Genomic DNA, 16,569 nt, shown 5'->3' with positions numbered 1-16,569 from the left:
AAGAAAACTTAAAATTACGATGCTTGAAAGATATGTTGAAATTCGTAAGAATTTAAAATTTACTAAAAAGAAAAAATATTCCATGCCACGTGCTAGCAAACCGCAAGCCCATCTACAGCAAAATAGCAACTATCAAAGACATGGATACAACGCCACGTGCGGGGGTAACAAGAATATATTCAATTTGCCAAAAACATAAACTGTGACGCTCCGCTATTGGGTAAAGTCGGCCAATAGAAAATCGCAACTCACTTGGCCTAACGACTGTTCTCTCATCGACAGCAGGGCGCGGATGTCTGGGACGGTGCATTGGCTGGGTAAGTGGAACTATAAATTGTACATTTTTACTTAATATATTTGTGTGTATTATGGATTGCATAAATTATTTTATACTGCACGCGTAACAGTAAGTGTAATAAAGAAGTCATATAAGCATGAATATCACAAACGAGTGATAGATTTTCCAGTTGTTGACTGGAATTGAAAGAGTTTCTGCAACACGAGAGTAGGTGTACGGTACTTTGATATATGTACCCAGCCGCGTGTTACGGCTCAATTGCTTGTTTGGGTACTCACTTTTAGGGACCGTGATAATATTTACATCACATTAATACTTCGTGAACAGAGACATGTAAAATTATATTATGATTTTTTAGTACTTCAAGAAACTGCACGAGTTAGTGCATATAGCTTTTCATTAAATAAATATAGGCTTTTGTGAAAGGACCTCTGCTGTAATGATTTTTATGTGTAACAGCTCGCTTCAATTGTTGAAACGTTGTTCATGCAGATACAATATAGTTGCAAGGTTACATGCAATTTGTGTTAAGGTGTTTAAACCGCACTTTGCAGCGTGTGCATACTGGACACGGTAATAATTTTGGAGAACAGCTAAAGACCGTTTAAGTTTGAATAGTCAAGTAACGTCTGAAATGTAGCAAACAATAGGCCCAGAACCTTCCTCTGTAACCAGACGTGCCCAATTACCTGTCAAACATTGACGTTTAATCTGATTGTTAGCAATTTCCTGCAGAGGACGCTGCAATATTTAATACCTGAAATTTTAAACCGACACTTATGTATAACTTAGAAGATGGCAGCATATCATACGTAGTTATGAAAAAATATTTTAACAACGATTAGAAATTTGATAATTTTAATAGATAGAAACTGTGTTTATTATTCGACTTAAAACATTAGCTATTGATATTATGGTTACAATATTAAAGAGTATAGATTATGTTTAACAACTATCGGGTGGAGCGTGTTAGTGAATTCTTGGTGAAATTTACAACTGTTGCAGATGTGATTTATTCAAATAATAATTATTTGTATATTTTTGTCAGTTTTAGGCTCTGACACAACATTTTTTAAATATACTGAATAACTTTCTATTGAAATATTAGCTTATAAAAAAAACTGAGAAAGGCTTAATAGTAATTAGTACTACATATTTTTCATTTATTATATGATTCGGCGAGCTTTGAATACTTGATGTCGTCTGGTTAAAATGTCGTTAATACTAATAGCGAGGATACCTAACTGATGAAACAATGCTTTTTGATCTTTATAAGTGCGAAATAAAGAAAAGTATATATAATTATATATATATATATATACTCATTACTAGGTTGATTTTTAGTTTCGCTCAAAGTAGGTAGCTTGCTTTGATCATAAATTAGTATTAATTAGCTATCTCTTTAAAGAATATTCGATAAATATTTGAACAATGTGATTTGTTTGTTTTATTTGTATAAATTTTTATGTATATATATCGTACTATAAGTGAATATACTAAGTATGAAATCTGGTGTGGGATGTACAGGGATGAATAATTGTCGACAGCTATAATAGAATTAGGAATTATAAATGAAATCACTTATCTTTGTTAGTGACTTAGCTTGTAAGTAATATAAATTCAGTGTAGAGAAACTTGAATTACACATAAGAGAAAGTAGTAAAACAGCAATTTTTTTTATCAGTATGTGTTTTGAATAAGAAATACTTTGCTTGTGTTAACTAACACAATATTAGTTGATGTTAGTACATAATAAGATGTCCAGCTTTATTGTAGAATATGAACTTAGTCCTGGGGTGGATGAAGAAACACAAGAAATAATAATAAAATTGACAGACTTTGATACAATCTTTAAAATCAGAGTTTCCCAGCTGTTATTGCATTTATTTTTCATCTTTGGATAGGTTGTTGCAAAATTGTATCCTTATCATAACGAACAAGTTCAATATTCAAACTTATGTTCAGTTTCTGATTGTATTAAGCGTGCGATAATGTTAGGACATTATTATTATTATTATAAGCGGTTTTAATTATATTCCTTGAGGAGTCAACATTTGTAAGAAGATTCACTACCAACCAGAATATCTGTCTGTTATTTTTGTTGTTACCGTAGTCACGTCTATTCGTGAAAACATTAACTTTGCTATTATCTGCCTGAATAGAAATTGTTTATTGATTTTATTTAAAATTACGAAAAGTAGATCGAGCACCAAAAAATTTTTAGTTAGAAACCTAGTTAAATCAGTATTTTGAATTGAGACATAAATTATCGCCGTAGTTCTTGAGTTTTGGCAAGTCTGTTTTTTGTGCTTACAAACATACTGTTACGTCTCTTGGTCGTTAGTTAACTTCCCGTATAATTTCTTTCCGATGAAACTTTAGCCACACAAGTCCTTTCTTAAATAAAACTAGTTTATTCTTTCTCAATACAACTTTGAAATTCAATTAATTTCAACGGTCACACTATAAGTTAAACAAACGCTATAATTCACAACGAACGTAAAACGCGCTCGACCCAACAATACGTCTCTCTCTGTCCGCAGTTCAATTACATTCTCGCCACTTCTTGGCCGTCTTATATATACAAGAATACCGCAAATCTAGAAACACTCGAGGATTCACGAACCTTCGAGAATATGACGTGTTACCAGAGTCACGTGACCCCCGCTGTCGCAATAATACCATGTAAGTTAACATCAATAAGAAAAAAAAAAATAGCCGGGCAGACTATAAATGGCTATTTTCATACTGTGTATATTTGTAACTTTGATGGTGTAAACTGTCATTACTGTTATAGTTGTCTGTGCATGGTCTAATTGTGGCTGCCAGCTTTCCAACATCTATCAATAGGTAGCGCAAATGTCGTGTTCGATTACGTTGAAAAGGGTTTGTTTTTTGTAGTTCATTAGTAATATGGTCGTGTGTAATGTTTTTCACTAAAGCATCAAGTAAAACCTAAAAGACTTCTTAATTTAAGTTTCCTAAGTACCTACTGGTTTCGTTTATGCGATATTTCCTTTCATATATTGTTTCATAAGTGTGGAGTATATAAGGTATGTACCATAAATGTTAAATAGTTCTTTTCGGTATCAGTGCCTAATCATGGCTGTGACTAGAGTGAAACTTTACACGAGGTCCAAACACCGGTAAGCACACGGAATCGACCTTACGTGTTGTATACCTTTACCATATGGGTGTAATATTAAATGGTACGTTACATTTAATTTTAAAATTTAACCGAGGTCCAGACCTTTAGTGTATTACGTTTACGCAGTTTTTTGTTATTATATAAATTTAAAAATATTATTATTACAATAAGACACTAGTACAATATTGTTTTTCTTCATCTAAAATTTTCCAAATGAAAGCTGGGGTTCAATGAAGTAGTTTTATTTGAAATGTTAGGTTGTTTTAATTGAAATAGTTTCCAAGTATTCAGTTAACACTTAAAAAATAAAAAATACTTAAATTTATATTTTTCTTTTGGTATTGTTGAATACTGTATATCTTTAAGGATAAAAAAAAGTACTTATCCATTTTATAGCTTCAGAAGCTACTACACGATAGACATTGTATATCGACAGCCATCTGTTAAAACCAAATTTGTGGATACTTTCAAAAACACACACAGATTTTCCTAATGTATGCCATTTGCTTGTAAGTGTTATGACAATCTTCATAATTAATGCATAAAACATACATGTCAGTATCAACATGGTCGAAAGTTTTACTTTAGTTATTTGTGATTTATTTATTATTTAAAAATAATATGTTACACTAAAAAAAAAAAAGGGAAATTGTTTGTTTGTAGACAATGGGCCCTGCCCACCACGAGTATCAAAACCCGGTTTCTACCGTTTTTAGTCCGCAGACTTACAGCTGTGCCACTGGGGGGAGGAGGAAAGATAAATTGAAACGTTAACTTATATTTGAATACCCACAGTTTTGGTTTTGTGTGAAATATTACTACTTTGAGAAACTTAACAAAACCTTTTCAACCTCATCTGTTGAAAAACAACAAAAAGACAATCTACTGATCCTCCTTTTAATTCTCAAACTAACGACTTGTTTTTATACCGTTCACTACTGGTAGGGATTCGTATATTGTATTATATTAAGTAATTTTATAATACTGTGTGTTAGAAGAGTATAAGAACAATAAAACGGCGAAATTATTTATTTTATAAGTAAAATGCATAATAACCTTCAGCAGTAATTAATATAATTAATTACAAAACTGGTGGTATTTTATTAACATTTTTGCATGTAACTTGTATGTTATTAGGTCTTCCAGTGGCTTAGCGGTAAGTCAATGGGCTTATAACGCTAAAAATCGGGTTTCGAAACCCGCGGTGACACAGAGCACGAATAGCCAATTGTGTAGCTTTCCAACAAACAAACGTAGATTATCAGAGCCCTTACTAGGGCCCATAATTATAAGCACTTTTGGGCATAAAAATGTTTTAAATAGATAATTCTTGGGGTTAAACATTTATTTCACTATTACTATTGTCTTAATGAAGTTTATAACGATTCATGCACCATAATTAGATTCAGTTTTACCGAGGTTTTTGTCTTCTTATGGGATGGTGTGGTGTTTAAAAAGTTAAATGATTCCAACTTGTTTCATGTATTAAACACTAAATCTAAATGTAATTCCGCAAGTTTGTCATTATCAAATTCAAAGTTCAAGACGATCCAAGGAGACGTTAGAATGAGCGTAGTGTAGTTGGCAGTTTTCATGATTGTTTCACTGGATACTTTTTAATTAATATTTTTCAACATGTACAATTATATACCTGATTGATTCTTAAGATACGTTTTGTGTTTAATAATTTTCAGATCTGTACAAGTATACACACGATTAATTCCAGAGCTTTTTCTTTTTTGAACTGCACAGATATTTTTCCAGGTGTATAATTTGTGATTAAATGCACACTAGGAAAACCCCTGATTGATTCTTCAGATACGTTTTGTGGTTAATATTTTTCAGCCTGTACAAGTATAGACACGATTAATTCCAGAGCTTTTCCTAAGGATGTTTTTGAACTGCACAGATATTTTACAGGTGTATAATTTGTGATTAAATGCACACTTGGAAAACCCCTGATTGATTCTTCAGATACGTTTTGTGGTTAATAATTTTCAGATCTGTACAAGTATACACACGATTAATTCCAGAGCTTTTCCTAAGAATGTTTTTGAACTGCACAGATATTTTTACAGGTGTATAATTTGTGATTAATTGCACACTAGGAAAACCCCCGATTGATTCTTCAGATACGTTTTGTCGTTAGTAATTTTCAGATCTGTACAAGTGTAGACATTGTCGATTTTTTAAATGCTTTTTATGTATAATGTTTTTCTACAAGTACAGATATAATTGATTCTCTAGATATGTTATGTTTATATTATTTCACATCATTCACTTAAAACTTGCACATCGATGTACAATGTACTGTAATTTAGCTCCCACCGGCCTTCTGTCTATTTAACGAGAAAAATGCGCCAATAAAATCATCTCGTGTTTGAGTCACGTCGTTTCACACACGTGAAATTCACCTACATAAAAAAACTTTTTCCTGTGTTAGTATTGTTATTAAACATTAAATAACATTTCTTTTCCTTTTTCATTATCAAATTGCATACTAGGATAACTAAAGTCTGCGGTGCATATATGGTTCGTAATTTTAATATTTGTTTTTGTGTATAAAAAAATGTAAACAGCTTTGTTAAAGTAAAAATATTATTTTTAAAATAAGATCTTGTTTGAAAAAATATTCACCAAATTCTTCAAAAAAATTTAATATAGTAAATTATGAATCAACTTGCAAATTTTTATTGTAAATGTAATTTTTTATTAGATTTATTCTTGCATCTATATAAGTAATACGCTTGAGTTTGTCTGTTCGGAACTTTTCTCGATCAAAAGTCACAAATCTCGTATCGTTAGCAAGGCCTTTGTCCGAGGAGTCCGTATTGGTTTTTCAATTGAGAACCACCTTACCTGTTTTTTTGCTTTGTCAAACTTTTCAATGCAACCAGTATGGTACACGATGGTACAATGTCGTTGTCATCACGTGACGACTGACTTCGATTTCAACTTTAGTTTTTTTTATTTTCAAAGTATTTCACACAAACAACATTTAACCCACGTATAATTTCCTAAAAAAGAACATTACACTAAATACAATTTCTAAGGGCTTTCTTGATTTATTTAGGTCTAAAATACGCATGCGCAGTTCGTTCAAAACCATACTTATCACTTTGTGAACAGGCATTGAGACATTTCTGCATATTCAGCTAAGTTTACCTTCATTAAAACTTTACATTTACTTTACAATAATTTAGATTCGGTATGTTTAATATAGTGCTACAAACACCTTTTTAGCTACTTTTTTCTTTACTACGGGTTCTATTCTTTATTTTTGTGAGTTTCTTTGTTTAAATTCGTACATGTCGTACACTGAATGCTCATAACTGCTTCACACTTTGTACACTATTATAAATACCCTTACTGTACATTATTATTTATTTTATGTGTAGTTTTATTAGATAAAGTTACGTTTACGTGAGTTTGTCTGACCGCGTAATGTTTTTTAAATAGACTAGGATTTATCGAACCAATACATAATGCCTGCAAAAAAGCGTAGCTTAAATGGCGTGAGTGAAAATGATAGAATAAGGAAAATTCAAGGGAAGGGCATGAAAACTACCGCAAATGTTTTGCGGGTCCGACTAGTTTTAAATATTTCCATTGCAAATAATGTGTTATCTCCTCCTCCGCCCTCCCCCGCAGATTGGAGCACTATCGTTGAACATGCACAAACCGAACGTATACTACTTTGAGAGAAGAATGAATAACAGTCGATCGAAATATCATTACTCTCAGTGACTTTCAGAAGTTCCTGTATAAACTGGTGGGTCAAGTTTTAGCAGGATATAAACCACGGAATACCGAAAATCGCTATTTTACTTGAGATAAATAGTAAAATCAGTATTTACCAACAACAGATGGTGCATTCTCGATAAAAAATTCTTCATAGTTTCCGTCACTGACAGTTTGCAGATAAAACGTGCTAACCTTTGATTAATGACGTAACAACACGTGGTAGTAAATTAACCAATAACTAATTACTTCGACAATTATGAACACCAAACACATGTTGTTGTTTGTTTTTTTTCAGGAATAAATTATATGGGCAAAAAAATCAACAAAGGTAAACAAAGTGCTCTTCACCGAAAGTTGAAACACTTTAACTGGTAATTATATATAATTATTAGAGTTCATGTCGGCACCATTCAATTTTTAAATTGCTCGTGGATGTTTTATCGTTTGGCGGGTTCTTTTGGATTATTTAGTGAAAATATTGCCAATTCCAGTCCATGTATCAGTAATGAATTAAGTTATTTCTTAAATATACGTTTGCTACATCCACGTTCACTTGTAGGACTAATTTCATAAATAAGCATTTTAATATCAACTCCGAAAATAATATACGCATAACTTATTTAGCTTAGATAGATAAACAAACTCGCTAAATCACCAAGTAATTGAAAAGCGAGATAAACGCGATAACTCACTTTTAACACTAAATAATTTTTCTGATACTAAACTGACTCACTCGTTGAATACTCGCCGATTACTCATTAATTCACTGCCTCACTTTATTCATGTTTATACCTCGCCTTCTTCTCATTAGTCACTACATGAATTTCCACATTATAACAACCTCCGCCCTCTAGCAAGCGTCTAAAAACAGTGAAGCTAAAGCTTACAACAAAACGAAAGAAACGTACCAGAGCTAGGCCTAACTATCGATAGGATTTCGTGCTTCTATTAGCATTTAACACTGGTGCACTATTAGAATACAAATTCGCATATTATTATTTTTAGATTCTTCGTATATGATGTCCCACATTAGTATCAGTTGGCTATCTGTGTGATCTCAAAGAAAACGACCAGAGCTAATACTAACCCCCTAAGGATACTACTTTTGGTTTGAAAGCCACTTGTTCTACAATATCGTTTGTGAGCAACAACCTAACCAGGGAGAGTGTGTGTGTGTGTGTGGAAGGAGACCTCAAATTATTTCAATATTTTCATTCCTCTTTACGGGGTATTCATTTATTTATTTCTCTAGTGGATAGTGTAAATGCTTATTTAAGTTTCATTCTAGTAGTTTCAAATTTCAGGTATTCAGACGTTCAACTTAATAATATTTACCAGAGGAAAATGTGTTATAACATAAAGATGACAAGGGACCACATGGTCCTTCAAAGTGTCATTTCAGAAAAATTCCGTGAAGGGGGAGGGGGAATAGCAGAGTTGTGTGAGAAGATAGAAAATTTTCTGTACTGTAGTTCATTTATTCGTTACTGAAGAAAAGTACAGTAATCTTATGATTGATCACATTATATCGTTCAAAGTCAGAGAGGACTGCCCCATAGCAGCTCCTGCTGCTCTGCTCACCCAACTCCAAGAATAAGAAAAGTAAAATTAAACCTATTCTTAATGTTTCAGGAAATCGTTAATTCTTCCTGTAGCTTCTTGTAGGCCCGGCATGGCCAGGTAGTTAGGACGCTTGACTCGCAATCTGCGGGTTCGAATCCCCGTCTCACCAAACATGCTCGCCCTTTCAGCCGTGGTGGTGTTATAATGTCACGGTCAATCCCACTATTCGTTGGTAAAGAGTAGTCCAAGAGTTGGCGGTGGATGGTGATGACTAGCTGCCTTCTCTCTAGTCTTACACTGCTAAATTATGGAACTGCTAGCGCAAATAGCCCTGGTGTAGCTTTGCGCGAAATTCAAAACAAACAAACAAGCTTCTTGCAATATGCCGGCCTCCACTCCACTACTGCTGACAGAAACTCATTCCATAACTAATCACACTATCAGAAAAACAAAACTGTCTGAACTGGAACCTGCCTGTCTCCTTTAAACCTTAAACTCGTGTCCTCTTGTCTTCAGCATAAATAAATCAAATGCTTTTGTTCCGTTTATTCTTTACAACTTCAATAATATCACTTCTCACCTATTTTTTCCGAAGAAAAACGTTGAGAGATCTTAATCTATCTCTACAAGATAACTCGCCCATCTCCAGAATCACACTACTAGCCCTCCTCTGAACCTTTTCCAGTAAGTCAATATGGTTACATTTTTCTTAATTGAGATCTAATTACATCTGATTGCTTAGTGATAATTTTTAATAATAACAATTGTGAACGGTCCCTTAGTCCTAACGTTAATTAAAAAATAAACCATTTCCTCAGCTCCAGACATTGTGCTGCAGTTATGAGAACCCGAGCTTGTTTTGCATTGTCTGTTTGTTTGTAGTTAAGCACAAAGCTACACAATGGGATATCTGTGCTCTGCCCACCAGTGTAGCGCAGACATACCACTGTGTCACTGGGGGGGGGGGGGCTGTTTTACATAAATGGTCTCAATAATATATATAAAAAACTGGCAAAACTACAAGTTTCTATAAATGGTCTTAATAATGCATATAAAAAAATGTATTTCGTGGGCTGACATCGTCTTCTCTGACCTCCTACTTGCAACTTTCTGCAAAAGCTTGGTCTTGTCCTTCAGATAAAGAGGAGTTAGGCCGTAGAAAACTCTGGAACTCGAGATATTTTTAATCTCATGTCAATTTTAAAAATGATCACGACCACGCAAAAATTCTAACGCAATTTAGGAGAATACGAAACTTTCAACCCAACTCAATAACCCAGAAGCGAACCCGATAAAAATACAGTTTTTGCCATTGTTCATAGTTTCTAACTGATTTCTAATCTACTTCCTGAATAAACTATTAAGATGTAGTTTCAACAAGTCTAACCACGATAATTGTTTCCTGCATCTTACGTCATGGTCATGCTAACTAAAAGCATATGACAGACACTTTAAGTAAACAAACTTATGAAGTGTATTAGTATGTGGAGAGTAAACTAACCAAAGGAGAAATACACAGTTTAACCAATCAAAAATCAGCTTTCTTCTTTCTCTTCCAAGGAATTTCCAGATAAGTGACTCGGTCTAGTATTGGTTAGTTAAGACTTATTTGTACCTTATTTGGAAAGTAATTGTGACTAAGTGCTGGGCTCGCCGGGTCCTAACATTACAGAGAGACACGTCTTATCATGTTTTACAGGTAATCAAGTGACTGCTTTCCCTTACAGATATGTAAATTATATCCGTTTTAGTTGAACCATGTGTCACTGAAGGATTTTAGCATATTTATGGTATTCCAAAAGTCTAATTATCCATAAGTGGTTCTAAAAACACAGTTCTTACAAATATTCATACATTTATGCCCCCTTTACCATTCATCAAACTCAAAATAATAGAAACAAGTTTAGAAAACAGCACTTGTTGATTTAATCACTCACAGCGAAACTTTCTAGTTGTAACTTGTAACTATTCGCACTAGGTTCCTGTGTTTTGCAATCGTGGGTTAGCGGTAATTACGATGCTAAATCCGGGTTTCGATTTCCCTTAGTGGACAAAGCGCAAATAGCCCAAATATGTAATTTTTTGGGCAAAAACAAGCAAACAAGTAATGAATCGTTGAATTTCAAATTGCTGTCCCAAAACTAAGTCGAAATATATATTGTTTTACACAATTAGAGAACTATATGATATCCGTAAGTTTAGAAGACTTAGTTTCATTACTACATCTATTCGTTAATTTCAACCTGTACGTAGCTTTTCTGATTATTACATATACTTATGTTTCTTTTAAATTTAGACAAACCGCCTGTTTTGAGCTTAGTCACTGACTAAGTGAACATACGCACGGTAAATGAGTAAAATCATAACCCTTATCAACTTCTCTACTAGTAAGACTTTTGTTCGTCTTTTTACAACATAGTTATTGATCCTAAGTAAGTATCACTCTCTAAAACTGAAGCGACTGCTGTAGTAGTGAGGAATTAATTATATTAAACTGCGTTTATAGATATTTGTTTTTACATGTAAATGATGTGTTTCACCCATAGATGTCGGGGCAATCGCTTAACAATAATAACTTATTCTTGGTTTGAATATTGCCCCTCAAAGGCACAGCGGTATATATACAGACTTACAACGCTGGCAACGGGGTTTCGATACTCGTGGTGGGCAGGGCGCAAACAGCCCATTGTGTAGCTTCGTGCTTAATTACAAAGAAACAAATATAAGAATTTAAAGTAATTTGTGTACACATCATCTTGATTTATTCTGATCAGATGGCAATACGTACTCAAAATAACTATAGTGCAAAGTTTGTGATAGTACACTTGAAATTATCACGTTATTATTAAATAATTGTGTACAAAATTTTAGTTTACACAATAATTGCTACACCTCCTTATTCCGTACCTGTATTTATATAATTGTTATAATAGAGTAGAAAACAACCACAACGAGTTGTGTAACTTAAACTAAACATTTCTTAAAGTAGGAGGCCCGGCATGGCCAGGTGGTTAGAGCGCTCGACTCGTAATCTGCGGGTCGCGGGTTCGAATCCCCGTCACACCAAATATGCTCGCCCTTTCAGCCGTGGGGGCGTTATAATGTGACGGTCAATTCCACTATTCGTTGGTAAAAGGGTAGCCCAAGAGTTGGCGGTGGGTGATGATAACTACCTGCCTTCCCTCTAGTTTTTCACTGCTAAATTATGGACGGCTAGCGAAGATAGCCCTCGTGTAGCTTTGCGCGAAATTCAAAAACAAACTTAAAATAGGTACTAGAAAGTAAGTTATGTTTATTGTGAATTTCAAGACACAATAAACATAATTTGGAAAACATTAATTCTACAATTGCATTTCGTTTTCAAATCTCATCAATCTTATGAGGGATTTCTTTTTTCGCACATTCTTTATACACACGTGTGTGTGTGTGTCTATCTTGAAAACACACACAACACACAGGTGGGACAGCGGTAAGTCTTTAGATTTACAACACTAGAATCAGGGGTTTGATGAACACAACAGATAGCTCGTTCTGGCCTTGCAATAAGAAAACACAGAAACACTTGTATTAATTAAGTGAAATTCTTTTTTAGTCACATGCTACTTGTTGTTTTTTGCTAATAAAAAAATAAATAAATAGAAAATAAAATGTAATTTAAATAATCAAGCCCAGTGGGCATGAATATTTGTAATCTTTATATTGCATCACAAGGGCACGTCTGCTCGTTTCTAAAACGTGCATCTCTTCCACTTCTCTCTCTCTCTCTCTGTATGTATGTTCGTGTAATAAGACAATAGGGTGGTTTCAGTGGCAAACAGTAAAGGTTACTTACAAGAACACGTGTATATGTACCGAACTGGCGTGCAATTTTTGTGCTACTCTGAAGTGGTTGCGAAATAATTGCTTTTCATTTGCGGAACTGTTAAAAGATTATGTATAGCTAATGGAAGTGAAGAAATATACTTTTGTTACCTTGTTTGAAAGTTGACAGTTCAATGTATACTTACTTATGACTATAAACAGTTCTATGTAATCTATCTTGTGTGAATTATAGTGGGGAATTGTATTTTATTCTCAAACAGATCAAAGACTCATTGGAAGGAATATATCTGTAGATGTAGAGTAGCCTTATGTTGTTTATTGTTTCATGGTTTATTACTTATATCTATAAGTTTTAACTTGTGTGAAAGGTTTATATATTAAACCTCGTTTCATCTAGCGCCACCTCGCAGAGCTTTTCCAAAGGATTTTTTTCAACTGCACAGTTACATTTTAACTTCATCATTTTTTAATGCATGAGGCCTTATTGCACCTCATATATACAGGCCTAGTAACAAATGATCCAAAAAATGAATAATATTTTAGTAAATACATTTATTTATCAACTCTGGAATGGAATTTTATTACCTTAAACATGTTTTTTAATATTTATCCACTTGAACTTACTTTATATAGGTACATTTTCAACTACACAAATATTTTTACAGGTGCATAATTTGTGATCAACTGCACGCTAGGAAAACCCCTGTCATCTTAGTTACAATTCCGTTGCGTTGCAGTTTAAATTTGGATTTGGTATTATGTTTAGAACAACAGATGCCTGAGATGGGTTTTGATAAATGGGAATGATGGTGGTGATAACTAAGAGTCGCCGTGATGTTTGTATCATGCATTTGTTACAAATTTGCTTTGATTTTGTATCATGCATTTGTTACAAATTTGCTTTGATTTTGTATCATGCATTTGTTACAAATTTGCTTTGATTTTGTATCATGCGTGCCCCCCCAGTGGCACAGCGGAATATCTGTGGACTTATAACGCTAGAAACTAGGTTTCGATACCCGTGGTGGGCAGAGTACAGATAGTCCTTTGTGTAGCTTTGTGCCTAACTACAAACAAACAAGTATCACGCGTTTGTTATACATTTACTTTGATTTTCTATCATACATTTGTTACAAATTTGCCTTGATTTAGTCCAGTAAAGTTCTAGATTTGTTTGCTTTCAGTTCGTGTAGTCACCTGCAATAGCCGATCTACGAAAACAGAAAGAATTCGAAACGTTCACCAAACAAATAAAGCCAATATCCTAAGATACGACGTTGAACAGGTTGAACAGACTGTAATATACGCATATCCTAAGATACGACCGGCTTTATTTGTTTGGTGAACGTGCCCATGACCGAAGTTTCATATTGTACCAAAAAATATGAAACATGGGTTAATGTTGGCTAGTATGTTTTGAAATGTGGGTGCCCAGTGGCCGAAGTTGTATATTGTACCAAAACTTGAAGTATGGGTTAAAGTTAGCTAGTTCTTTTTGAGATATGGTTTACCCACAGGTCGAAGTTGTATGTTGTACCAAAGAACCTGAAACGTGGACTAAAAACGTTTGCTAATTTGTTTCAAGATGTGGTGTGCCTAATGGCCGAAGTTGTACATTTTCCAAAGAACCTGAAACACGCGTTAAAGTTAGCTAGTTTATTTTGATGTTGTTGTTACTATGAAGGACATGGACTTAGAATTAGTGAAAAGTACTATATCGTTCTTCAAAAACATTATAAAGCAATATAGCCGACCCATCACAGAATAAGGCATTTTACTTATCGTAATATAATATCCGTAAACTTAAAACTGCTATTGCTTCCAAAAGTTTCAACTATTTAGAATTCATAGTCAGCCATTTTTTTATTCACGTGTTCCAACACTAGGCGTATTATATTTCGTTATTAACTATATTAATCATAACACAAAAACCTTTAAAATGTTTTTATTTTGCTTTTGCGTGAGCCACGTTGTGTAGTTTTTTTTTTACTTCTTTATCTTTAAAGAATTTTAGTGGTGGAGATTTCAGAGAACCCCTGATAACTGTTTCCTGTATAATGACCTTGCTTGCCGGGCTTGAAGCACTTATAGTTTTTATAAAAATGCCACCAGGCGTAAAAGCAAGAAAATTACAGCATTTATATACCCGACAATGAGTGTAACAAATGTGATGTCAGTGGTGCAATAATGAAAAGAAGAGGGGTGGGGATAGTAGGAACAATAGTTTGCACTTCAGGTGACAAGGGTTCTGTTGTAGGTAATCTAAGATGCACGAGAAATTACTATAATTATCAGATCGTTAAAACGTATTCATTTAAAGCGATAATAAATAATAAATAGAATGGTATGAGACGTTAGATGCTTCGATAGTTAATTGTAATCTGATACAAGTTACGCCCTCACCAAATTGTTTTAAGTGTTTCCCTGACTGCATGCTATATACACGTACTTAAACACTTAGTCATAGTGTTGAATTACTAGAGTATCAAGAAGTTCTAGAATCTAGATTGGATTAGTGTTTGACTGTCATCAGTTGCTGCTCAGATGGGTAAGGCATGAATCGCTATTTATTTATGATTTTTCTTTGATCATCGAATGACGTGTTAAGCGCGCTTCACGAGCGCCCACTCTTTCAAAAAACATTTAGAATCTAATGAATATTTTATGTACTAACCATACTCCAAAGACCAACACAAAACACACCCACGTATATTTGTACACGTGTACAAATTTATAATTTTTGAGAACATTCTTTAATTGAATGCTGCCATACCAAGAACTCGGAGCGGTTCTTAAAATCCGTGTTCAGTTTAATAAATGTTTGTGTTGACTGTTTCATTCGATTACGTCAGACTTGTTTCACTAACTTCCAAGAATTTTAGAATACATTTAGTGCTTCCTTATTTGTTTGTGTTGCAAGTGTTATTGTATGTATTTATATACCGAGTCTCCGAAAGACTTGTATCACAACCTCTTACGGGGAAAATTTTTATCAGTTTTTCTTTTAGATACAAGCTGACATTAGAACAGCGATAACGTATGTACATATGCGTATGTCTAGCCTTTTATGACAAGATTCTCGTTATCCTTTTGTAATGTACAGACTACATAGTGTTTTGAGTTTGTCATGTGTGGAGGAGGTGACTCAGTGGTTTCTACGTCATCCTTCAATATAGCGGTTCACGCCTATCTGCTTTAATGTTGCACGCGCGACAAGAGAGCCTGCGAATATGATACAGATAATATCAGATATTTTTCTGAAGTCGTCAGCTAGCTACCTGTGCAAGTAGCGACATGTTTGTTTTTGACAACGCGAAAGTATAAGTATTTGAGACTCAGCGAATTGGATTTCGATTGGATGATGAATTTGTATGTCATAAGGTAAAAAAAAATCGTCAATTTGCTTTTCATTCAAGGACTGTTACTTGGTATTGATAATAACGTATTTTGTCAGAGAAAGCATTTCACACTTAGTAATTGTGTTAATATTTTGAATGATGAACAGCACTAGTGTTGAAGTCCGTAAACAAAAACAATGTCTTTCAAAATTGCAGTATGAATTGAGGTTCAAAACATTATCAGTGATGATTCTTTCAAACGTGTCAATAATTATTCCTAATCGATTTTGGTAAAACATCACAAGTTCATCTCTAAGAAGTACATTCTGATGATAAGAGATTGGCCATAGCAATGCCAGAGAGGGAAAACGTTGAAACAGTTTCATCGAATGTAAAATATATTTTGCTGTTATTCTGCGTATTTGTTACGTCATTGTAGAATCGTTGACGTCACTAGCTGATTCGATTATTTTTGAATGGATGTTATGCTTCTGTAAAATTTGAGCCTTGTATAAACTCCACCAAAAATGTGATACAAATTTCGTTTAAGCTGAAAATTGAGAAAAGTATATCCCGTAATTGATTTACTGGTTTATGAAGACAAGTTAGCCTTGAAAACAGTCATCTCTCTCTCTCTCTCTCTCTCTCTCTCTCTC

At 33.9% G+C, this 16,569-nt stretch overlaps 1 protein-coding gene across 1 annotated transcript in view; it reads left to right on the top strand.

The window, feature by feature from the left end:
* The first annotated feature begins 277 nt into the window (after positions 1-277).
* LOC106463291 (ataxin-1-like) overlaps positions 278-16,569 on the top strand; it is a 63,010-nt gene continuing 46,718 nt past the window's right edge. The window contains exon 1 of the mRNA XM_022390742.1: positions 278-317. Coding sequence (XP_022246450.1) covers positions 293-317 — 25 coding nt within the window. The 5' untranslated portion in view covers positions 278-292. The remainder of the gene's footprint in view (positions 318-16,569) is intronic.

Source organism: Limulus polyphemus, unplaced genomic scaffold (genome assembly GCF_000517525.1).
Source record: "Limulus polyphemus unplaced genomic scaffold, Limulus_polyphemus-2.1.2 Scaffold1369, whole genome shotgun sequence".
Classification (NCBI taxonomy): Eukaryota; Metazoa; Arthropoda; class Merostomata; order Xiphosura; family Limulidae; genus Limulus; species Limulus polyphemus.
This window is presented reverse-complemented; position numbering and strand designations above follow the sequence as displayed.